Consider the following 26,309-nt stretch of genomic DNA (forward strand, 5'->3'; position numbering starts at 1 on the left):
GGAATTGTCCAAAACCTCTTGGTTAATACTGCAACATTCAGAGTTCCTCTCACTGGAACAAAGGGACCAAGCCCAGCTCCAGCATTGCCCCTTCCTGTTCCAACATGACATGTTAAACCCTATGGAGTAAAAATGGCATATGACTGAAGTTCATATGTGAGAAGACAGGTGAGCAAATACCTCAGGCAATATAGTGAATATACTGTATAAATACACTATATACTGTGTGTGTATAATATAATGCATAGGCCTATATATATATATATATATATATATATATACATTATATATGTAAACACCCCCCCCCCCCACACACACACACACACACACATACACACACACTGTATATTTCTTAAAAGTGTTTACTTCACTCAGTTGACAATTGTGTTCCCTGATAGTTCCTTACGTATAAACTGTGCTATTAGTTTCAGAGTGAGGAAAGTGAGGTAAAGGAAACCATGTTTTTATTGCACATTTTAAATATTTTGCAAACTTGAATAAAAGAAAAAATCTCACTCAGAATCACATGATCCCCACATGAGAAAGGCTTTTGTCAGCACTTGCTTTCTGTAATGTTGGGAACGGGAGTACAAAAAAAAGCATACTGAGCTCTAGTTTTTCCGTTTGTTTTCAGTCTACTGGAAATCGTGAAGGCTTTGCCATTATTGGATTCCACAGACTTAGCTTGATTTTCTGAGCGAAAGGCATGGGCTTCAGTTTTAGAGCAGCATGGAAAATTTTAATCCCTGGGTGAAAAAAAAGAAATGCAAGTTCATTTTTGTAAATCAGAAGACCAACAAGCTTCTCCTTAATGTCGACTTCCCTGCTAGTTTGCCGTTTACTTCCTCGCAAACAACTTACAGTACACTTGCCTTGAAGCGCAGATTTATTCGCCATTATGCCTTAAATGGTATGTAACCTCTTGACCTTGTCCTCCCTCTACCTGTCAATTTACAGGTATAATCTTTTGAGGAAACACTGTGGTAAAGGTAATAACATTTCTCATTATTTCTATATGACATTGTTGTGTGGCATTTCTTGCTTCATTAAGAGTGAATATTTATACTGTGCCTTGTATTGGCTCCTTGGAAATTATATACCATACAGCTCTTTGCACAACAGCAAACTAACAGACTAGTACTGTCACTTCTGAGAATTAAGGTACTGTACCTCTGTTTTTTTCCAAGTGGTCCAAAGTTTCAGGACCATGGACAGCAGTGTGATAGCCAGCACCATGGACAGCACCCTCCATTTAGTGGAAAGATAGAGACAAATAAGCCATTACTGTAGGTAACCTGAGATGCCCAGAGAGGACTCAGCTACTGATAATCACATCTGGTTGTCAGGACAGGGTGTGTAATGTGGAAAGACAGCATGCAGCATGGCATCTCCCATCAGACTGGGTTCACCGTACAGTAACATGGTAGTGATCATCCAGGAGATTGGATATTAACCTGAAGTCGATAATGTATACAGGCTAGTGTTCTTGCATGTAAGGACTCTGAGCATGTTGAGGTAAAGTAATCGTACATACAGTTTGATATCCATGAGAGCCAATAGTGCCAGTCTACATGACTGATTTGAAATTAGCAAAAGTCTATGACCCGCTGAAGAGCCTAGGGGACTAGCTTCAATAATTTGCCAACAAGCTTTCCTTAGACTCCTTTCTATCAAGCAGAGCCTAATTTGCATTGCTTTGCCTAAGCACATGGGACTCTCTCAGTTCCATTTTTGATGACTTTGCGCCACTAGTTTTGAAGTGTAGACTAGTGTTGATTTATGAGTTGCCTTACTTAACCCAGGAAGAGAAAAAAGTATTCCACCATTGTGTTTCTGATGTTGTCACTCAAAGGTCTGTTGCCATATCTCTCCCCAAACAGAGATAACCACATCCTCTGGCAATGCCAGCTTTGCTGCTGAAGTAGGCTACCTTATATATTTCTGTGTGCTGTGGACCAGTTTTAATAAATTGAGAGTGACAGGTGGAGCATAAATGCATTCATGCATTTCACCTATGGATGTGATTGCGTTCTTTCGTAACCAAAGTGTTCCGCTGCATTTGCTTCGTGTAATCCTTAATTAATATTAATCTCTCCAACAATTAGCCTGCTGTAGTGCCAATTATGTCCACTTAGTTCATTCAAATGAATTGAAGATATACGGATCATTTGAGTACATTATTTATTACTATTTATATTTAGACCGCTTACAGTCAGTGCTTGCATTCATTATCTCTTGTGCTTTACACATGGGAGATGAGCACCTCCGCCAACGGCATTCTCATTATTATCATATTCAAAGCTTCTTACCTAAGAGAATAGTTTAAAGATCATTGGGTCCCAGCTGAGCAGCATAGCATAGTTTATTGCCTCTGCGTAGCGTTTTTACATGCATTATGAATATGTGTTACAATAGGGTGTTTTTGACTATTTGTTTTTGTCTTATACTCATCAAGTATGTTTACAGCTTCTGCTATGTATATCTTTATGAAGCCTTTGAAAGAAGCTCATTGTCAAGCTTTATGACAATATTGGACCTATTGGAGTAGAGCATTCAGGTGCAATAGACATGTATGAATCCTTTTGGTCATCATATTTGTCCTCCACAAACAAAATGTAGACAGTAGATAAAGAGCACCAAACCAATCTATAACTGTTGCAATAATAAAGCCTTTGAAAGATGTACAAATGCCTTTATGTATGTGAACTACCTCATAAGAACATGCTCTCTCTCTCCATTGTGTACAGTATGTTTGTGTTTGTATATGTGAGCGAGCAAGAAAGGGAGAAAGAGGTGAGAGGATGCTGTCCTTTGCCTCTAAAAGCAGATCAAACAACTTTTACAGACCACTCTTCTAATTGAATAGGAGCAGCTGTAAGCAAACTGCTGGGCTGTGAGTTTGTTTGTATGTGTGTGTATGTGTATGTGTGTGTGTGTGTGTGTGTGTGTGTGTGTGTGTGTGTGTTTAGTGCAGTGTTTATGTTTGTGTATTTGCATGTGCGTGTGCGTGTGCGTGCGTGCGTGCGTGTGTGTGTGTGTGTGCGTGTGTGTGTGTGTGCGTGTGTGTGTGTGTGTGTGTGTGTGTGTGTGTGTGTGTGTGTTGTGGTGTGGTCTCTCATGGGTGCACTCATATCATGGGGATCTGTGTGAGTCAGCAGAGCACTTGCCTGTCCTCAGATGTCAGCTCTCTCCCCCCTGATCCGCTGCTCCCCGTGAATTAAAAGCAACACCCCGCCCCATCCCTTGTGCTCTTGAGGGGGTTGTTATGTGTGTGAAGAGTAAGAGTAAGTCTGTTTGATCTGACAAGCTTGAATTTAATTGACTATGTTGGGGCCGGTGAGGGCAGATGGAGAGTGGGAGAGCGAGCAGGACACTGAGGCACGGAGGATTTGTGGATTTCATTTTCCATCCATCCAGACCATTCGCTCCTCTCCCACTGTGGTTAGACTGGGAGACTCAGCACTAGTGGTGGTGGTTCTTTTTTTGGGTGTGGCTTCAGTGTGTCACTGCCTTTGAAAGCCGTTGTGGAATACAGATGTCAGAACCTCACCATTTACATGTCCTGTACCATCTGAGTCAAGCCACTGAATGAGTGGAAGACGAGAGGCCATTTGGAATTGTGGAAAGGAATGTCGGCGATTTCACAAACACAAGTTGCACCGCTGGAAACCTTTTCTGTATGTAGGCTACACACTGCACATTCAATCATCGAACTAGGCCGTTAGATAATTTCCTCTAGTCCTTAAATCCACATTTCACCTTGAGCATGTATGATGTGATTGGGCAATCATTCCAGTGGTTCAAGTGAGAGATTATCAGTCACTGGGCACGTAGACATTGAAAACTTCTGCAGTATGGCGAACTTTCTTTCTTTTGTATAAGATGACAAGCCTTATTCAGATGGAGATATGAACTCCCCTGGCTGAGAACCTCACGATGACCCTTTCCTCCATGGTCACTTACAAAATGATACAGAGCCGTCGTGTGTCACAAGTTGGGGTCGGCAATGGTGGGTTAAACTGACCCAGCGAGAGGCCGTCTGAGAGCTTGGGATCCGATGGCGGTGCTCCTACTGACTTTGGATCCGACGGCAGTGGACCTCCTTCCATATAGTTTCAGTGGCGGAGCGTTTCTCTGCGCCGGTCAGCTCAGTGCCGGCCCCTTGTATGGCAGTGGCACCGATTTCAGCAGCGCTATATCCTCGTGCTGTCACTGCTCTGCTGCATCATGGTGGAGCAGCGGCGTCTCCATGTGGGTCCCTCGAGGAGATGGCATTGTTGTGCAACACAGCTCTTTTTTAGACAACGTTTAACTCTGCTCAACATCATTGCTGCAGACAGATTTTGGTGCGGGGAATTTCGATATCCTGTGTAAAACTATGTGTTCCCTCGGGGAGATGCCATTGTTGAACACAGCTTTTCTTTAGACAACGTTTGACTCCGCTCAACATTGTTGCTGCAGACAGATCCTGGTGCGAGGAATTTCGATATCCTGTGTAAAAATGTGTGTTCTTCTCACTGCTACTATGATTTGGCCTCCTTGTGTTTTTAATCTCCTCTTCTCTGAAGAGCATAGCATCCGTGCAATCTCTCCTCACCCAGAGCTTATTACTGACATATCATTGCAATATTTTCTGGTGCAATCCATGTCCTTTTATTGCTGTGCTACCTTTTTTTATTATATATTTCCGCACTCTAATAATGTCTGTATGGATGTGTATTTGACTGTGTGTGTGTGTGTGTGTGTGTGTGTGTGTGTGTGTGTGTGTGTGTGTGCCTGGATGTGATAAAACACACACTACCTACAATGATAACTAAAGCCCTGTAGTGCTTTTTTAAATAACATACTCACCACAGAAAGTGCCTCGACGCCGAGCCTGTAGCTGTCCACTGCGCTCTCAAGAGACTGACAGTATGGCACCTTGTGTTCTTGTGGAGTGGCGCAGGCCTGTGGAGTGTCTGTCCTCGGTTGCTACTGCAGTCCCAGCCTGCGCTCTGCGGTCCTTGTGACAGTTGTGGTCAGTCGGTGTTTTCTGTGTCAACCTCGGGATCTCCCCGGGCCTCCTCTGTGTGTGTCTGCCCACGACTCGTGTTATTGCCCGCCAACATGCCAGATAATGGACAGACGCGAGCTGCTTCAACTCGTCTCTGCACACCGCAGTGGCACTGTCAAGATGCATGAAATATCTGGGATAAAGAGGATATCACTGAAATAATTGGACTCGCCGAGCACACAGACGTTGCACATCGATTTTTTATTCATTTGCTGCTCTACACAGTGTTAGAATTGCTCTGTCAACAGACGGCCGTGGCTTAAGCGTGCATTAACTGTGCTGTTTGCACTAGGCAGCACAGGCCGCGGTGCTCTGAGCCCCCCGCGCGCGGATTGATCGGACCTGCTCACGCGGCAATGTTTTTGGCATCAATGCGTCTGACAAGATGAAATTTAAAAATCGATGAGGGAAATGCTCCCTGCTGACAGGTGTTATTTTGTTCTGTCCTCAGGTAGATGCCGAAGAAGACGGCACACGCTCGCGATTTCCCACCGTTGCTTTTTCTTTAAGGAACAGCCGCAGTCCGTTGCGTCCCCCGCGACACGAGAGCCGGCAGCGAGCTGAGCTGCGTCCCGGGCGAGGGGCCCGAGAAGAAGTGAGACGGCCCGCGGACTGAGACATACATACCCAATTAGTCCGGAGACCTCCGCGCCTGTCATAAAATCAATGCGGGTCTTGCAGTAAGCAGATATGCTTGAGAGACAAGCCACGGGTACTTGAAAAGAAGGAACTGATGAATCAAGACGTCCTTTTACTACCTCCCTTCACCAGGCTCTCTCTCTCTCTCTCTCTCTCTCTCTCTCTCTCTCTCTCTCCCGCTATAACAAGAATTAATTGGAAAAAATCAAGAGCTTTGTCAACTGAAAAAGCCCAGCCGTGCGCATACATATTTGTTGAGTTAATGCATTTGATTATCCTGAGTGGAGACATACACACGCTGTGAATGCCCTGTCACTGCCAAGGCTCCCCTGGGTCCAACTCATAGGAGAGGCTGCAAAACAGCCTGCAGTACATCCATCGACAAGAGAGATTCCTGGCAGTTTGCCAAGCTGAGAGAGAGAGAGAGCGTGAGAGAGAGAGGGAGCATTAAAGTGCTTTATGAAGGATCGTGGTGTATAGTAGCTGCATTCTTCTTTTTTAACCTAATCCACTGAGTCCACTGCAGGTTGGCACTGTTCTCTCCCTTCAGATACTCCGTACAGATCCCATCCAAGCATATAGTCTCCTCTCTCTTATCTGTTCTATCTTGGTATGGTTTGAAAAACCCTTCAAATGCTGTTTGCACAACCTGAGGGAATTTGTTTGTGTTCTGCTGTTGCCACACCAGTGCTGTAGCTCCTTTATTTATAGAATAATTCTATTTTGACATATAAGGGTCAAGCAAAAACTTTTTTAACGTCTCCTTGTAAAATTGCAGCCATTTGGTCTTCTTGCTTATTGGCTGCCCGGACGCCTGTTCACTTTGAACAGGACTATTATTATGTGGCTGAGCATTATACTTGATTGATGTTGTCTTTGAGTCGCTTCAGGCCTGTCATCTTTTTTTTCTACTGATTGTGCGTTTAAACAGCTAAATGGGAACCGCGCCAGCCAACCACATTCTGTTTGGGTTGGACGCCATTGCTTGTTTTCTGTAAACACTGTCAGTGTGGATCCAGGCAATTTTGTGCGGAGGTGGTGGGGGAGTGTGTGTGTGTGTGTGTGTGTGTGTGTGTGAGTGTGTGTGTTTGAAGGGAGAGCCAACCTGTCTCATTAACTCAGGCACTTGGCAAGTGTGAATGTCCATTTGTGATTGATAGATATATTTTGTACATCTTTTGTCACTGCCTTGGCATGAGTGCATTTGTTTGTATGTTTAAGCTTAATTGTGGTTTTGTATCTCTGTTTGTGAGGATGAGAGTGATCGAATACATGTGAATTTTTTAGTTGGACCACCTTTCATCACAAGGCAGTTTTGGACAGAAGAGGGGGAGAGAAAGTAAGAGAGAAATGAGATCATATGTGTGTGTGTGTGTGTGTGTGTGTGTGTGTGTGTGTGTGTGTGTGTGAAAGAAAGGGACGACAGAGACAGTAAAAGGGAAAAGAATATGTTTGTGTGTGAGAGAGAGAGAGAGAGATGTAGTGATATGAGGAATAGCTATTGTTGGGAGTTGTATGTTAATGTGTGTGTCTTGTGTGTCTGTGTGGGAGTGTTACGTGTGAGAGGCAGTGGGAGAGGCTCCAGGGCACAGAGATTGAGATGGAACGAGCAAAGTTTGAACTCAACCTCCGAGGACTGCCGCTTCCAACTGTGTGGGAGAGAGAGAGAGAGAGGTGGAGTGTGTGTGTATGTGTGTGTGTGTGTGTGTGTGTGTGTGTGTGTGTGACAGTCTTCCTGTGTATTCCCAATTTTTCTTTTTTCTCAAACACAGATAAAAACTTTAGGCAGCAAAGCAATCCAGGAACGAACAGCGGGAGGCAGGAAAGCCCATTGTCTTCAGAAGCAGAGGGGCTGGGTCTACATCTCCCAGCTGACTGAAATGGATGCATGGGGCAGGCAGATGCCACATGCAAACAAACAAACACGTATACAAACACACAGGCTGTGTGTTTGTTTCTGCCGTGTTTCATGTTTGCTCTACCATCAGGGAGTTGAGGACACAATCACTGGAGTGCCGTCTGCAACATACAGTATCCATACATTTATTTAAACTATGGAGCACATTCACACATCTCGTGTACGGAGCTCTAGTGTAGCATTTGTTGCACAAGTGAATATTCAGTGAGATAACCAGTGACATACGATGTAAACTCTTTGTGTTGAACGCAGTTCACAGAGTTTGCACAGCGAACACAAAAATTAATCACCTTGTCGAAACCTTGGGGCTGCCATAATATTTGAGTATGAGGAATAAGATGTTCCTTAGGCATTACACTGTTTGCACTTTTCTCCATGTTAATAAGCTGAGGATTATTTGTAGATGTGAAGCCTCCAGACTTGTTTTTATCAGACTGCACAGTCTTTTGAACTGTACATGCCCTATACTTTCTTATTCTGATGAACCAGCGTCTTGGCTCGGCATTCACAGACATATGTACTCACTGTGTCTTGCGCATTATATTATAATGAAATTCGAATATTTTTTATTAGTCTGTGAAGTTTATACAATTAATAGTGTGCTTGAGGGAGTTATTTTCTGGTAAGTTTGAACTTATATGCATGAGTGTTGTAGTGTGTGTGTGTGTGTGTGTGTGTGTGTGTGTGTGTGTGTGTGTGTGTGTGTGTGTGTGTGTGTGTGTGTGTGTGTGTGTGTGTGTGTGTGTGTGTGTGTGTGTGTCCTTGGGTGGGTGCATATTGTGCATATTTGAATCTATGTTTGTGGGGGTGATCAAAAAGTCAGCATGTGTTCATGCGTGTGGGAGGATAGAAAGGTATTATGTGTGTGTGTTAGAGTATGCTTGTGTGTGTGTGTGAGTATGAGTGTTGATCTGTGAGATCTCATTTGTGTACATGTGAATGTGTGTGTACAATCTGTATGGATCAGCACATTGCAGTGTGTGTGTGTGTATGTGCATGTGTGTGCGTGTGTGTGTGTGTGTGTGTGTGTGTGTGTGTGTGTGTGTGTGTGTATGTGCATGTTTGTGTGTTTGTCACTGAAGCGCTCTGCAGGTACTTTACTAGGATATAAAACCTTTGGAAGGAAATGGGGCTGTGGAGACAAGAGTGTTGTCTGTCAGGCTTGCGCAGGAGATTAATTGGGGGAGCAAAAGCACTCTGTGTGTGTGTGTGTGTGTGTGTGTGTGTGTGTGTGTGTGTGTGTGATTACCAGCACAGTGCAGCACTGGCTTGTCTTGGCTCTGGATTTGTCCAGGACTGATGGGGATTGGGGCCGGGCTGTTCGACTTGGACTTTTATTTTGTTCTCTCACCGAAAATTGATCTGAGGTGTTAATTGCAGTCATTGATCAGCTGCAGGGCTGACAGAGAGTGCTTTGATGGGTTGGTGTGGTTTCAGTGAGTAAAACCGATAGGAGCTTTGGCTGTCTTGCCCAAAGAGTAATAAACGTCTCCAGTAAATCTCTGGGAAGCCAATGTAAACATCCCAGTGTACTTTTATGACCAGCTACAGACGGAGGGAGAGATAGGGGAAAGGTGGGGGATGTGGGGTCTGGGGCGTGAAGAGTAGGGTTGTGGAGAAATGTTCACCGTAAGTCTGGACTAGGCAAATACACACACACACACACACACACACACACACACACTCACACACACACACACACACACACACACACACACACACACACACACACTCTCACTCCAATAGCAATCTAAAGGACGAAGATGCATCTCCACTTCTCAGTCATGCCATGGAAGCACAGATGAACTTTTGGAACTTGGCCACTTTCCAGCTGAAATGCATTCTGCCAAGTGTGTGAGTGTGTGTGTGTGTGTGTGTGTGTGTGTGTGTGTGTGTGTGTGTGTGGTGGCGGGGTTGCCCCTGAGAGTCAGGTATCCTATAGGCCTGCTGGGATTTGTCGCCTAAATAAATAAACAGAATAATAGAGGCATGGAGTGGAGAAGCTTATGAGGAAGGAGGTAATATTAGGTTTGTGATTGATTGGGGAGTGAGGGACCACGGCAGGCAGAGAGGGGAGGGGGGAGGCTAAGAGGCAGGTGCTCTAGCATTTCAGTCGTTTATTCTGTTAATTATCACGTCCCAAACCCTACCCCCCCCCCCCCCCCCCTCCAATACCCCACCCTGTGTGGGTTCTCTCCCCTTAACCCTGCTCGCTTTCTCACTCGTATTTTTTTCTTTTCATTTTTCTAAGTGCTTCCTTTTAATTAAACTTTGTGCAACAATGAAGGGAAAGTGAATTAAAAACGGTGAAACCAACACAAGCAGGGAGCTCAAACAGCTCACAGTGTTGCTACTACTGCTGCTGTTGCTTCATTTCAGTCGCTGACATTATCCTATCGAAAGAGAGAGAGAGAATGAAAGTGGGATAGACAGAATGTTCAGTCAGACTAAAAAAAATGAGCAGTGCACATTTGAATATATTGATGTTGTGACATAGGGAGGCATTTTGAGGGTGTGTGATTGATTTAGTGAGTGAGCCAGACGTGGGCCTGCTGGCTTGTTGGGGTACATCCATAACCGCTGCACATCTCTGCCACCGTCTGCCTCTAATACATTCATTCACTGTCCCACCAATCCCTTGTGGTAGTACTAAAGGAGAAAATGTCATAGGCTTCGTCACTTATGATTTTTCTCTCCCCCCCCCCGCCATTCCCCCATTTCATACCGGCCATGTTGTTTCTGCCTCCCTCTGCCCCTGAAGACATCTCATCCCCTCTTCTTCTTCTTCTATTTCTCACTCTTTCTCTCTCTTTCTTTCTTTCTACATCACCATCTGTTGCAAGTGTTCTGTTTGCTTCCGTTCCTTCCCTTCCGCTGTCTCCTCCCTCTGTTCCACTCTTTCTAATCCAGTGTTCACAAACCCCTTTATGCCTCTGATTCCATCCAATCTTTCCCTTTCCTTCCAATCCTTTTTTTTTTTGGTATATATGTGCCTTCTGCCATGTTCCAGCTCGGTGGCGTACATCGTATTGTCTTAGTGCTGTATATTTTTAGGCACGGAGAACCACCTACTGCATTGTATCACTATCCTTTCATAAGCAATTCGGGAGCTAGAGATATGAGTCAGAATACTTGAAAGTGCCGCAGCGACAATTTCACCCTTCTGTCTGTCTGCCTGTGAACCATCCCTCCGCAATGAAGTCTACTGTAGCCTTCTCGTGTTACAAACCCGTGAAAAAGATCATTCCAAGTCCATACATTCCTCGCACACTGCATTCCGCACGTATAAACTGCATATGGTGCTCTGGATACGTCACATAATGAGGAAACATATGGTGCTGGATGGCTGGGTCAAACGCTCGGCTGCTTTTTCCAATCGGAAAATGCAATGGGGCTTAGCTAATCACCCTGACCCATCAGAGTGAGGAGGGGAAGAAGGATATTTGGTTATAATGTGGCATAACGGTCATCATTCTATTACTGGGGCTGCGCTGCCTTATGGAAACAGGCACCTCAAGGGGACCAACCTGGAGATCGCTTACAAGTGTAGTGGACTCCTAAAGTGCCGGACCAGCGAGGCATGAACACGGTCTATTTGGAGGTGCAGAAAGGCTCTTAAGCGCTCTGTACACACTCTGTCCTCATGAACAGCCTGCAGTGGCTCAACAGCACGGGCTCACAGAAGGAGAGAAAAAAAAGAGAAGCCAAAAAAAAAAAGCGAGAGTAAGCGAGACGGAAGAGTGGGCTCTGTATGTTGCTCACTCGTTTGGGTCCTTAGGGCCGGGTCTGTCTCGCAATACTTTCAAGAGATGAACAACAGAGAAGGAGGGAGAGAGGGAGGGGGGACTTGTGTGGAGGGGAGGGGAAAGGAGGACTTGTGGAAGCGAGAAAGCAATGCTATTAGATGGCGGGGCTGCTCATCAATTTAAATGTAATTCTGCACCCGTTTTCAACCAAGCATAAAACTAACTTTTTTTCCTCTGTGCCCCCGCCCCTCCAACCTCCCCCCTCCCCCAAGCCCATTTCAGTTAGCCAGCATAGCCACAGCAGCAGCAGCAGCAGAGCAAGAAGACGAAGAAGCAGACGGAGAAAAAAAAATGAAATTACACACTCTGGTGTGGATCAATTTTCATCATGGGGTGAGGAAAAAGGAAAGAGGAAATGGAATTTATGTTGTAAAGTCCCATTAATAACAATAATAACCCTGAATATCTGCAGATTTGCTGTGACACACTCATAAATAGCCCTGCTGTGTTTTTGAATCATTTACTGAAATAGTGAATTTATAGTCAGTGTTTTCTGGCACCATCCTCATCTCTGAGTCTTTACAGTGTACGTGGGGCCTTTAATCTACACATTTATCTAGTCTGTCAGCTTTATGGTGGAGCGGGGATAGACATTTGTTTACTCTCTGTTTTTAGTAAGTCACAGCACTCAGACATTACCTCAGGCTCGAGCACTGTGCCTTGGTGTGTTGGAGATATTGAGCACATCCACATCGATCTCTCGAGGTATTTCAACAGAATGTTTTAAGCGAAGAGCTGTGAGGCTCACATATAGATGGTGACGCATAGATGGTGATAGACATATAGGTGGAATAGATGGTGACTTGTTTGCGGATGTTTTTGTATAGGAGGAAAGCTTTCACCATGGTGTCCCTCGTGCTGAGCAGAAATACCACTGCAGCAAAAGACCAGTATTGCAGTGTAAAGGCCGGCGCCCACCGGGCTCTCCGTTCAGCGTTGTTGTGGGCTTGACGCGCAGGATTTTAGAACCGTTTTCTATCCCCGTGCGGATGCTGCGCGGCAGACGTTTCCAGTGGGCTTCGCTCCGTTAAAAACAATGGAGTTCTAACGTGTCGCAGCACGCCTATACGTGTCTGGTGGGCGCTGGCCTTAAAACTAACCTCAAGGCGGTCCAGACCAAACTAACATTCCCCATTATTAGGTGAACAATCTTTGGGGCACATTTGTTATAGAATGGGCTTCAGTGATATTGGACACATTGTTTGTGCGTAGGAGTAGAGGAACTCTGAAGCTCTTTCTGGTGAAAGAAGAACACATCTTTGGTCACCAGTGCCAGGCAGAGACAGGCTGCAAGCAGAGGCAAGAGCCAAGGGAGAAACAGGAGGAAAAAACAAACCTGCTAATATATTCCGTTTCTTCTCCAAAATGAATAATAAAGTCACGTACATACTTATATACATACGTACAGTACAAACACAATGCGAATGGACTTCAAACAAAAGTTCACAAACAGTTACATGTAACATAAGAAGATATAGATTTTAATATCTTTATAAACATTTTGTCACTCTTTTTTTCTGAGACAACTTGTTAAACCATCAAATCACGGGGATGGAGAGACAAGAGAGAGAGTGGGGGAGGGAGGGAGAGGGGAAGAGGAGATCGAATTGTGCAGTTTATCTGAAAATGTGCAGAAGGATGTAACAAAATAACCCCCAAAAATATATATAAATCAAACAGAATATGAATCCAAAGATAAGCACTCCTCTCGAGGAGTCAGCAACCCTGTAATCAGTAATGTCATTTTTAATATTGTTATTCTCATAGTAAATAATGGTTAATATCTGACCTGCCACTCCTTTTGTAGCTTATAATAATAAGAGTCCACGTCTCTTTTCATTTTTGTTTTTGTTTGTACAAAGACCAACTCGGTATGGAGGCACATCCAGATCAGCAGTACATATTTTTTGTTTCTCCTCAGGAAAATCCCAACTCTTCGCCTGTTCGGCCACTTTGCTAAGAATGTTCCAGAACCGATTGTCTGTACGAGAGGCCTCCTGTGGCCACTGGTCCACAAAAAAAAAAGAGAACAGCAAAGTCATTGAAACATTTTAAACAGTTCATTGGTTCCCAAAAGGTCCTTGTTTGGTCGCGCTGAAATGGAAAGTGCACCTCAGCACGGCGAGTCTTTGTTATAAGGTACTCCCCCCCCCCCCCCCCCCCCCCCCCCTCTCCATCTTTTAATCTAGGCCCACGTTGGGCCTTTGACACTCTGAATGGAAAGGGACAGCCATGTTCAGGAGGAATAAGGGCCGTTATCAGATTGAGTTCATCCTCAATGTTCACCTTTGCTCCTGTCCGGGCCACCCCAGCTCTCTCTCCTGCTGTTCCCCATCTGGGTGCGTCCTCTGAGCCTCCAAGAGTTGTCATCAAATCAAAGAAAACGACATGGGAGGACAAGAGGCTGATACATTTCTAAACGCACTCGTAGGTTTTTTTTTTCTTTCTTTCTTTCTTTTGGGGACACATGTATTTTTTTTTCTTTTCAAAGAATATAGCAGCTAGAAGATAATTGCCTTTGTAATGTGCAATGGCAAAGAAATACAATCAAAGAAAAAGGGGGAGACCTGAAACAATTCCTGGAAGAGACGAGGAAAAAAGAAGAAATAAATGGTCTAGCAAAACGTGACACCGATAAGAAATAAGAATGTGCTTGAATGGTTGCCATGTGGGCTGTATATTTATCTGCAATGAGTTCTATTGCAAGGACAAATTTTGACAATGTACTGTGAAAGCGGAATGTGCATTCCTTGGCTGATAAGTAATGTTTTTCTATTACTTTTTACTCATGTCAGCAGAACTTATGTTGGCAACAGACTAAGAAACACATTTGGCAATAAATGTTGCATTTGACAATAGACCGACTTTGTATATGCAAAATTGTCATTTTGCATGTTCCTGCTTTTCGCACACACGTAGAAACTCAAGTGAAAAAGAAAGCAAAATAAACTGTTTTATTGGACAACACTGTCCCACTCTGGCCAACTTGGAACTTCGGTCTAGCCCCAGGATCACCATTGTCTCAGTCCCCGTACTTCTCTTACAGTTAATGACGCACAACTATCATGAACAGTACAAGAATAAAACCAGACAACACGAAATGAGAAAATCAACTGCAATGGCAACAGTGGCAGTGCAAGCATGGTCTGTGTTCTGCCTCTTGTGATCCTCTGCCTCTTCATCATCTAGACTCCCACATTCTCACATAATGCTGTGAGTGGTTCTCACATTGGATGTTCAGTGTTAATAGGTCTAGTTGAGAGTCTAAAAACAGCAAAAGCTCCGTACACAATGGTATAGTTACACACACAGAGTACACACACACACACACACACACACACACACACACACACACATACACATACAAGCACAATCAGGCTTGTTTCTCACTCTCTCTCTCTCACAGTCACACACACACACACACACACAGACAGACACACGGGCCTTCCAGTGGCGGAGCTTGAGTGGGTCGGAGGATTTGCATTGTCATTGTTATGGCCATGACGCTGTGCGGCGCGGGGTCAGCGCAGGATCAGTTCCGTGGTCAGCGCCGCCAGCACGGCCAGCGAGCCGCAGAGGAGCGGCCCGGGCCGCCGCGGAGCCGCCCAGTCGGTGGGCAGCTGCACCCCGCTAGGGGGCCGCATAGAGGTCCGGGGGGTGCACTTGTGCTTCCGCCGCGGGGTGGAGCCCTCCGGGGTGGTGGGGTCGTCCTTGCCCCCGTCGGGCGAGGGGTACTCCTTGTCCACCATCTCCTTGAGGGTGTGCACGTCGTTCGCGCCCCGGCCCTTGCCGCCCTTGGTGCGCTGGCGAGTGCAGTTCCGCGACCGGCCGCCGCCGCCGCCGCCGCCGGACCTGTGCGGGGGCCCCGCTCCGGTGACGCCCCCCGAGCCGGCGTGCACCCCGTTGACGGAGGTGGGCGGGTGGGGCAGAGGCGAGGGCGGCGAGGGGAACTGTCCGCCCGCGTGGTGCGGGTGGTGGGGCCGCGGGGCGCGCGGCGGAGGCTGCGGAGGCGCCGGCGCCGGCAGCGGATCCTTCTTCAGCGACTCGGACCCCGAGCAGTCGGGGAAGTCCTCCTTGCGCAGCTGCTTGAGGTCCTTGCCGGCCGCGTCGGGCGGCGCCGCGCAGCCCACCGCCGACGTGGAGCCGCGGAACTTCTTGAGCCAGTCCCAGAGCGAGAGCGCCTTGCAGTCGCACTCCCACGGGTTGTCGTTGAGCCGCAGGTACTCGAGCGCCGGCAGCGTCGACAGGCACTCGCCGCTCAGCTCCGGCAGCGAGTTGTTGAACAGGTAGAGCGTGGTGAGGCGCCGCAGGTCGTGGAAGGCCTGCCGGTCCACCCACTGGAGCCGGTTGTGGTGGAGCAGCAGCCGGTCGAGGGCCCCCAGTCCCCGGAACGTGTTCTGGTGCAGGCTCCACAGCCGGTTGCCGTGCAGGAACAGGTGGCTCAAGTTGTGCAGGTCCACGAAGATGTCGTCCTGCAGAAACTCCAAATGGTTGTCCTAGAGAGGGGGCGAGAGAGGGGGGGGGGGGGGGGAGAGAACATGGGATAATAAGATCGTCCGTCTCAACGACACAAATGAGACCATGTCCCGGGACTTAATGGGAGATTTTATTAGGCAATGAAATAACAATGGAGGGTTTTTTATTCGAGCAATATGAGCCTAGGCGTTTGAGGCAGTCACTGAACCCTCGTGACTCCCGAGAGTTATAGCTACGCAGCACATCATGCTGTTGAAATAGCCTCATGAGGAGAAACGGGGGGGGGGGGGGGGGGGGGGGGTTAAGTAAGGGAAGACAGGACACGCTTACCTGCAGGTAGAGATACTGCAGGTTGCGCAGGCCCTTGAAGATGTCGGTGGGCAGCACGCTGAGGCCGCAGCGGTACAGGTGCAGCGCGTGGAGCCGGCTCAGGCCGCGGAAGGTCTCCGAGTCCAGCGAGCGCAGGTGCCGGTTGTCCCCCAGGTCCAGCTCCTCCAGCACGGTGAAGCCGTGGAAGGTGCTGGGCTCGATGTAGGTGATGTTGTTGGAGTAGATCCACAGCGTGACGGTGGTGGGGCTGAAGTGGCCGCGCAGCAGCCGGTGGATCTTGTTGTTCTGCAGGAAGAGGCGCTCGCTGTGCGGCGGGATGCCCTCGGGCACCGACAGGAAGTTGTGCGACTGGCAGCTGACCGTGCTGGGCCCCGTGTAGCAGATGCAGTGGCGCGGGCACGACCAGGACAGCTCCAGACCACAAAGCACCAGCAGGAACTCCAGCCCACAGCCTGCTCAAACACACACACACACACACACACACACACACACAAAATATCAGTCAAAGGCCAATGCCAACAAATAACAGTCAAGGCCAACAAAAAAGTTTTTTTCCTTCTTCTTTTCTCCCCCTCCTCACACCACAATTTCCATGTCCACAAAAAAATACACAGCAGTTTTTTTTTGTTTTTTTCCCCCCAGAAATACAGTATGATACCTCGGAGAAAAACAAAGGCAAAGTGTGCAGGTGAGGCATCTGCAAGCGGTCGGGATCAATACGATGCAGTGGCCTGGGATTGGCACGGTGGGAGGGATGGATGGCAGGGGCTGGAGGGGCATGATGAAGAGCCCCAGCCTTGACAAAGACGGAGATGATGGAGGGCGGAGGGAGATGCGGTGTCAGGTGTATTTATACTGCCGAGGAACTCGGAGAGAAGTGATGCATGACTCACAGGGACCACGGGACCTGCTGGCCCCCACTATACACACTTTTTCAATCCCAAGGTTGTAGGGGTTTTGGTGTTGTTGTTGTTGTTGTTGTTGTTGTTGCTGTTGCTGTGGTAGTTGTTCTGTGTTTCAGGCACCTCAGGGTTGTATTGTGATACATAGGCTTTCTGTGTAGTGAGTATAGAGTGTGTAATGTATGTGTTTGTATTTAGTACACTGCATTGATGTCTACGGTATTCTCAGGCCAGATCTAAGACCTTTTCTATTGAGTGAATGCAGACAGAGGGAGACTCTTTGATGTCTTTTCTCGTTCCTGCAAGATTTTTTTTTTTTATCATCAGAAACTCATTTCCAGCTGTCTTAAACAAATACTCCAACACACACGCATAAGCACACATAAAAACCTGGAGCACAGAACCGCAAGAACAATCACAGAGCCGGAAAAGGGGTGGCTGTATTTTCGCTCGAGTCTGCTCGACTACTAAACAGCGTTCCAAAGTGCCTGCTGACTCCCGACGTGGTTCCTTGAGGCTGTGTTGTGTGACTTATCCACAGTCATCAGAGTGGCGGCCTCGAATACAGCTGATATTTCACCATAATGGGACTCGCTTTTTCTAAAAGCCTGCTTCCGGGCGTCGGAAATTTGTTATTCTCGGCATCATTTCTGCCATTCATTTCAGAATCAATGCAGGTCTTAGCACTGTTGTAATCCCCTGAATTTCACATTCGGAAGTCAGGTACAGGGACTTATTCTCTTGCAAAAGAGGTGCTTGGTGCTTGTTCACCCACGTGACGTGTCCCCCCCCCCCCCCCCCACTTTCCGCTCTTTCTCTCTGTATGTGAGTCTGCAACCTCCGAGTCAGGCTAAGCTGTGACATTCAGAGACTGCCTTTGCTGACCTTTGCTGATAAGTCCCCTCTGCGACTAATGAGAGCAGCAGGATCCGTGTGCTTCACCTGTGGAGCGGACGACTCCCCCGAGAAGCGGCATAATCCTGTTTGTCCTGATGCAATATGTTCGCCAATCCTACCAATAGGGGCTCAACTGGCAAATCTACTGAGTTCGCGCCATGAAAATATGGTGATCCACAGTGCTAAAGTAGGTGTCATGTCACACTGATGAGGTGGTGCAAAAAATGTGATACTGTATCTGTTTTGTGACCAATAGCGTCTTCCTGTGCACTCAGGCACACCATTTTGTGGGACTCAGAAAGTCACAGTTCTTCTACAGGGGGAAATACAAGCAAGTAAGGATGCTATGAAACACTCGGTTGTCTTCAAAAATGTGTAATGTGCTCGTCAACATGAATATTTTACATAAAAACTATCCGCCTTTAGATTTTTTTCCACCCCTCTTCTGCCAAGAAATATGAGGGTTCCATTCCTCTCCGCATTGCTGACATTTTCTGTCTCTAATTAACCATAGTTTGCAAAAAATGTCGGCGGATTCCTCAATTTGGCAGCTTTTCAAAAGAGAAAAAAGGAAGACAGAAAATCCCTCCAAAGGATACAGGAGCATTTTGTAGCTGTTTTTAAATGTCCATGTTTATTCATGTTTGCATTTTGATATGCTGTTGACTTTAGTGATCTGTAATTTTTTAATTGCAGGGTTTTTGTCAACACACACCAAAGTTTGTCGACATTTCGGAGTATACTGTATGTGTCTATGGCATTCAGTAATATCCTGGGAAATTCAATATGCATACTGATACATGTAGCAATATCTCGGCCATCTCTAAAATGCAATCAGTGAAAGCAATCAGACTAGAAATACACTTCGAGGAGCCAATTCCACTACGATGGGCATGGATAGAATGGATCTGATTTGAATTGATTGAAGGAATGTAGTATGCAATAGAGAGGTGGATATATTATGGATTTACAAGGGTGGACATTGTAAGTACGAAAAAGTGTATCATACTAAGGGCCTTGTTTTTTGTAGCTTCGTCCTTTCTCCTTCTCTCTGTATTTTCTTCCTCCACTCTCTCTCTCTCTCCCTCTCTCAGTTTCCATACAGTGATGTATTGAGCAAGGCACCTGCTCTTTGTGTAAATGTGTGGAAGAGGGCTGGATTGCTCTGGGGAAATTAAGATTGGTTGGATGGCAGACAAATAAACACAAAAGGACGTGGTAAACAGCTCCATGTTGGATGGCGGAACAATTGCACTCACATTTGCGCGGACAAAACACAGTGTTGTTTCCCCCTCTCCTAGTATTGATTTTGAACTCTTTTTCGCACACATCACTTAGCGTTGTGTGACACACTGCACAATCAGTGGCTCATTCAGACATTATTATTTCACAGTTTCTCCTCAGGCCATTATACAACTAATATCTCCACCGGGCTAGCGAAATGACTGCACTCTCCCCAGATGACCAGTATTGATACCTCTACCTTCCATCTTCTGTTGACAACTTTCCTCTGGCTCTGATTACGCTTGCACTGAAGCTCTACTTGGTGATATCATTATGGTATGCTGTTATTACATGCACTGCTCGAAATATAGTCATGCTTGAACACTTCGACTGATGAATGAGCAGAGAAGGTGGAGTCGCAGCTAAACGGTCCCCATGTGATTCTCCGTAAAGCTTTGCTCTAATCGAGGATGACACTGCGAGATCTGTCTTTTATTTTCTCCACACTTCCTGTCTTCCTCCTCTTTCTTGAGCCCGTATTCCTCCGCTGGATGTTTAATTAGTTCTGCCGCAGTTCCGTAGGCGGCCTCTAATAGAAAGGAGGAAACGTGGAGCTGCAGTGTATATACTAGCAGCAGCTCTATTCTGGGAAGGGTCCCCTCACACTTATCCAAAGTCACTTTTAAGCAAAGTCGAGGACACTTCTTAGACAGTATTTGATCTAAGACAGATCCGACCCTGATCTAAACCAGGCCTGAGTCTGACCTCTTCCAGATCAGCAGCCTCTGGGAATCTTCCAGAACCCACAATGACATGACCTTGGCGCCCGCTGCCGCCCGCCCCCCTCGGCAGCTGTGGTCGGCAGGACCACAGATCTTGTACAAGGCAAACACGTGTAGTATGGATCCGCCCTCTCCGGGGTGGGACAGAGGATGTCAAAGGATGCTCGAGCATCTAGCTGTGTTCACTGCTGTCGGACGCAGGAGCATGGACGCTGCTGTGTGATGCTGCTGCTGCTGCTGCTGCTGTGTTGCCGCTTGGTGCGAATGAGCCTCTAGCCCTCAGAGACCCGCTGCCTCACACCTGTCACCTCCCCAATCCCAGCCCGGTGTGAGCCAGCTGGATCACTTACACACTGCAATTTACACCCTCACAGAGAAAGAGAGAGAGAGAGAGAAAGAGAGAGGAAGCAAAATCAAAACGAGAAAGCGAAGGAAGAGAGAGACAGAAGGATAGAGAGAGAGAGGCAGGAGAAAAATGAGAGGAAGGAAATGGGGCAGAATAAGAGAGTTCGGTGGTAAAGAGAGATCAAAACAAGCAAGAGGAGGAAAAATAGGGAAACAGCAAGGGAACAGGGGAGAATCACAATCAATCTGGATGATATTTTTTGGGCGATCAAGGAAACTCTGAATGGACCCCACAGCAGGATGACAGCAGGATGAAATGATGATGGAAGACAAAAAAGAGTGTACGAGGGCAGCGAGTTGTCACAGAATGAAAATGGAAACGGTGAAGGTGCATTATCATATTATCTCCTCTCTCAATGAGGCCCGACCGTCTGAATTGAATTTATCGAACGGGCTTTGACCACGCCACAGCTCTCGCTACGCCAATAATGACGCCTGTTTGAAGTTCTCAGACGAGAGGAAATGGATTCCCGAAGACACCAATAGCAAACGCTCTGCCGTGCGTGTGATACCAGAAGTCACACCGCTCCATCCCTTCGTTTTCTTCTCTGTTTTCTATATGCACAGTGCTGCTACAACTCCTCCCAGTCCAGGCTGCTGATGTGGGAACCTAATGGCTTGTTATGCTGAAAATTATTAATCAGCCAGCAGCTGAGACTGACATTTCACCCTGATGACCTTACCCCTCCCCCATCCCGAAACCACCACCCCAGTCAGAGATAAAAAAAAAATTTCCCCAACAGCATTGTTGAGTTGGGGGGGGGGGGGGGGATTGGGAATAAATAACGGAAAGGATGGAAATAAAATGACTATGGTCCCAAGACGGACAACTGCAAAGTCACTGCGTGGAATATCAATGAAACATAGTTCACACTAACTTTGCCCTCATGAATAACACATATTGGCTAATAGGAGAGAAACGGTCTGTCTGTCTCTTGGTGTGACTTCTCTCACCATTACGCTGGACAAACTCAATTTCCTGTGTCTCTCTAAGGACCCTGATAAGCGTTGGCCTGTTTGCAGCCTCGCTCTCATTTGGCTATAAATAATGCCCTCTCCTCTACAGCCGCTGCATAGTAATGCTCCTACAAAAGGGCTTTTAAGCAAGCAAACTAATGGCATCGCAATATTGATTGGACTAAACCCTTCTTTAACCAGCCAACAGAACAACATGATTTTGAGTTTATTTATGAGCTATCGCCTGTTTGGTATGGATTTGGACATGGGAGGGTGGGTCGTCTAGGTTCAGAGGGGTTAGCCTAGGTTCATTGAGTATGGACTGACAATGAATTCCAGAATGGCTAATCTCATTTGGAATGCTAAAAAGATGTGCTTGTAATAAACAAGATCATTACATGGAGATGGGCACATGGTAACGTGACAATCCAGAAATGTATGCAACCTGGCAAAGATGGTGGTCAAATGTTTGTGCAAGAGACCTGCCATTGTGACCATCTGAACATTGTGTAAACATCTGTGTCTAATTAGCGCTTAATACAAATGCAGGTTTAATTGACCTCCCTGCTTCACTTAATTGGTGGTAATTATTAAAGTAATTAACAAGATTGCTTCAATTTATGAATTAAATCATTGGGTAATTATAAATGACGACTTGATACAGTAGGTGGCATTGAGGGGACCCCAGATATTTCAATATTCACTAATTACTAATACACAAGCAATAGTGTGGTCGCTTATTTGCTCTAATAAGTTGATTTACCAAGTCAATACACAGTGAATAAGATTGTGCACTATAATGCAAAGATGAATACTTTATAATACTGTAAAACTATTAACTTTGATATTCCCCTTTGATTTTGTGAACAAGGGAGAAAACCCCTTTGTGCTATAAGCTCTGGGCTGACTAATGAGGTATAAACGCAGCTTTGTGTGGGAGTAGTTAAACTGTCAGAAGAAATATATCACTTTCAACCGTAGACCCTTTTTAAGGCAGAAGAGAAAAGTTTTGTGTTCTTTGAAATCTCTGAGCGCAATGAAAGTTCAATCTAATTTGTTACTTCATCCTTTTAATAACCTTAAATTCTCACCTGAACTCTCTGACAGTGCTATTAACACTGACTTACAGAGGGTGAGTGATCAAATCCTCAGTATCCCATAACACCTACAGTATGAGCTCAGTGCCCAAGGGCACCCTGGTTTCAGTTTGACCTGAGGTCACTTACCGAACTCACTCACTCATTTCTCTCCCCCCGCTCAATAAGTCCAAAAATATCATTCCTAATAACTCTAAAAGTATAACTTTTAAAAAAAAAGATGTAAAGCAAAAAAGCCTCAGTGCCTCAGTATCACCTCCTATTATAACTGTCCCTCCAGCCCGGGGATGTGTGTTAGCGTTACCTAGGAGCTGACACACTCGCACTGCGGAAGAATTGTTGTTGTGAATCATTAGAACCAATAACCAGAGGTGCAAATTCCACCAAACTGACCTTTAGTGAAACACAGAGTGCACCCTGCAGCCCCAGTTCTAGCTACTGCACCCAGAGCCACAGCTGGTGTCTCCTATTAATTTTACATTTCTACTGCTTTCAGCCCGAGGGCACCAAATAAATCCTTGGGAAAGGCATCTGAAGGGGCAGCAAGAAAACTGCAAAGACGGCCAATTCTTGCCGGAATAAAGAGCTGATTTCAACAAACTTCAGAGGGGATACCGTCTTGTTTTAGCCACCATTTCCCAAAAGCCACTAGGAGGGTGTACAGTACACTGCTGCAGTCTGGCAGTCCAAATCCATAAACCACTGGAAGTAACAGCCAGCACGTGTCAGCTGTCATGTCAAAAGTATCAATACAAACAGGCGCCGACGTGACATATGGGGCATGCCATATAAAGTCTTAAAGCTTTTTCTAACGGGATCCGACAGAGAAGGAGCCCTGACATTGAAAGAATGAAGGAACTATTCCTCACCATCCAATCCAATATATAGAGGGCAGAGCAACATGAATTGGATCTCCCACCTTCAAACAAGGTACGTTTGATATGTTTCCAGAAGGTTACTAGAAGTATAAGTGTATAAAGCCATTTTAGGCACCTTATATAACTCTATGGTGTGCTCTTGGAGGCCATCTTTTCTCTGTATGCCCGTGTGTGAGTGAGTGTGTGTGTGTGTGTGTGTGTGTGAGTACAAGCGTGTGAACAGCTTTTACTGCGTAAGCACAGGAGATTGGTGCTGTGCGGGCGAAAATTCACTGTCAACAATAAAACGAGGCGTTGATGCCATTCCAGTGGCGTTTAACGGCGCCCAGTAGAGCTGGTGGTAATATTGCAGGAGTGGGCAGCAGGCAGCAGGCCGGGGGAACAGGGCTGTGCTCTGCCAAGCGCCATCTGAACTAAATGGACGAGATTGGATGTTTCATTATTGATGTCTGTGTCAGTGTTGTTGTTGCTGTTGTTGTTTTTTTGTTTTTTTTAACAACCGTGGTTTGATATGGGCGCCCACGCTTGGGCCAAATAACCCAATAGTCATGCCAAAAGCTATCCTCAAAAAAACATGACAAAACAAACAATGAGTGAATCTGAGGTGGGGGGAATAGACTGAGGTGAGGAATAGATGGCAGAGAGAGAGAGAGAGAGAGAGAGAGAGAGAGAGAGAGAGAGAGAGAGAGAGAGAGAGAGAGAGAGAGAGAAAAGGCTGGGGAAAGTCAGCTGGAGAAATGGGACAGGTGTGAGCATGAGTTCCTGCTACTGAGCCGATTGCACCTGTGTGTGCTGTGTGTTTAAACACTACATCTCTACATCTCCTCATCCCTCCCCCCCCCCTCTCTCTCTCTCTCTCCCTTATACACACATTCTCTCTCTTCCTTCCTCTGATGCACACACTCACACACTCACCGGAATAAAACAGGGAAAAGACGGCGGCGAGAGACAAGCTGACGTTTTTCAGGATGAGGGATCAGTGGAGCTAAAATTAGCTGCTGGAAGCATGCGGAGCCATATGGAGCATGTGCGGAATGAAAAGGGAAGATTTGTGGAGTCGGTGGGGAAGGGCAGAGCCAGTGTGGTTATTAAGGCAGGATTTAGACGGGCACGGAGGCAGAACCAGGGGCGGACAGCTGAGGAATACACAGCTGTTTAATACCTGCCTTTTGATTAAGGCACTTTAATGGATCTTTAGTGGTTATTAATCCTATCTCTGCACAGGATACATGAGGTTCTCTCCCTCAGAGCCTTCTGCACCTCCCTCCTTCCTCTCACACTCTCAGCACTGCTGTTCGGCCACCGAGGGTATTTAGCACCACCGAGAGCTGTCTTGGAGGTGCGTGGTTCGCCTATCATTTTCCCATGTAGCCTCAGCTGTTAGGGATGCTAATGTGTGTGTTAGCCAGTTAGCGAGTGAGTTGCTCGTACGGAGTGAGGCTGCTGAATGATTAGGATGCAGGCTGTTCCTCATTGTGTCCATCATAGGCTAGGCGAGTTCTCATAATGACCATCGTATGGCAGCTGTCATGTCTCAGCTAATGGCCTCATACCTGTTCGTACGCATAACAGTTCCCCCCATAATGATGTCTCCCGTTGCTGTTCATTGCTGTCTTCAAGTGCTCGCACTAACGAGCTAATTCTTCAACAGTGTAGCTCCTTTCAATGTAAAGAGACTACATGATGTGGTACTGTCGAGAGACTCCACTCTCTTTAGTTTCTCAATCTCTTGGAAGGCCTCTCTGGCGTGCCATTACAAGACAAAAAAACAAAAAAAACAAAAAGGATGTATGGGAATGGACTCAATGGAGCCTTGAGGCAACAGAGCAGCCTGTCCCTCCTCCGTCATCTTGGGCCCGGCTGTCCTGGCAGCTCTGGCCCCAATTTCCGCACGAGCTTCCTGTCCCTCCAGCCGAACAGCGCAAGCCGTTAGGGCCGTTAGAGCCAAGATGGCCTCCCCACAACCTGCCTTTCTGAACGACCTGGAGGGATAAAGCAGTCTCTGCTGCTGCTGCTGCTGCTGCGTCATGCGCTAATCACCAGTATCCCCTTCAAAAAACTTCCGTCATTAATCCCGACGCTAATTCATCTTACGGCCTTTAATGCTCTGTCATAGTCAGTGATAGCTTAATTGAGTGCCTCAGGATAGAAGGCATCCTTTTGAACTCGACTAATTCCCCCATCGTCCGCTAATTCTCCGAGAAAGCTTGTTGTTAAGTCAGAGATCAGGCAAACAAAGACATCAATTACCGGGTCACTCAAACACCTCCGCTACCGTTACCCAATCAGCTTCATACAAGCGGCTTGAGCGGCCATGGCTATGGGTGTAATTGGTGGAGAGCCAGGGAAGGTAAAAGCTTTTTGGTGATGAATCATTCAAAGCGTGAAAAGCCTGCCCCTCCAATCAGGTCAGTGGACTCAAAGCTGTTCTGGAGCTGAATGCTTCTATTTTCCAGCTCACTTCACCCCGATATTGGCATCCTTCCAATGATCTTTGAAGTTGTCCTTAAAAATACTCCACTTTTTAAAATATATGCATGTTTACAGCACCTGCTGTGCATACAAACCACTTGCGTGTCCTAGATTTGGAAAGATTAATAATTCATTCAGTGCAGGTGAATTTGGTGCTACACATGTTGTGGAATGGTCCTGGAATATGCACAGGGAGACTCACCAGTACCCCCCCAACCCACACACACACCCACACACTCCTGCAGGGCCACATACACACACACGCACACACACACACACACACTCCTGCAGGGCCACATACACACGCACACATGCACACACACACACACACACACACACACACACACACACACACACACACACACACACACACACACACACACACATGTTCAAAAGCTGTGTGAACGCTCCCAAACAAAGACTACGGGGAGCTGTTGTTCGAGTGCAGCTGTGCAGAAAAACGGCGAGGCAAA

At 46.5% G+C, this 26,309-nt stretch overlaps 1 protein-coding gene across 1 annotated transcript in view; it reads right to left on the minus strand.

The window, feature by feature from the left end:
- Positions 1–13,574: 13,574 nt before the first annotated feature.
- The window catches only part of rtn4rl1b (reticulon 4 receptor-like 1b), a 126,022-nt gene continuing 113,287 nt past the window's right edge, over positions 13,575–26,309 (minus strand). The window contains exons 2-3 of the mRNA XM_062552700.1: positions 16,223–16,674; positions 13,575–15,912 (exon numbers count right to left, since the gene is read on the minus strand). Coding sequence (XP_062408684.1) covers positions 14,938–15,912; positions 16,223–16,674 — 1,427 coding nt within the window. The 3' untranslated portion in view covers positions 13,575–14,937. The remainder of the gene's footprint in view (positions 15,913–16,222; positions 16,675–26,309) is intronic.

The sequence above is a fragment of the Sardina pilchardus genome, chromosome 13 (genome assembly GCF_963854185.1).
Source record: "Sardina pilchardus chromosome 13, fSarPil1.1, whole genome shotgun sequence".
Classification (NCBI taxonomy): domain Eukaryota; kingdom Metazoa; phylum Chordata; class Actinopteri; order Clupeiformes; family Clupeidae; genus Sardina; species Sardina pilchardus.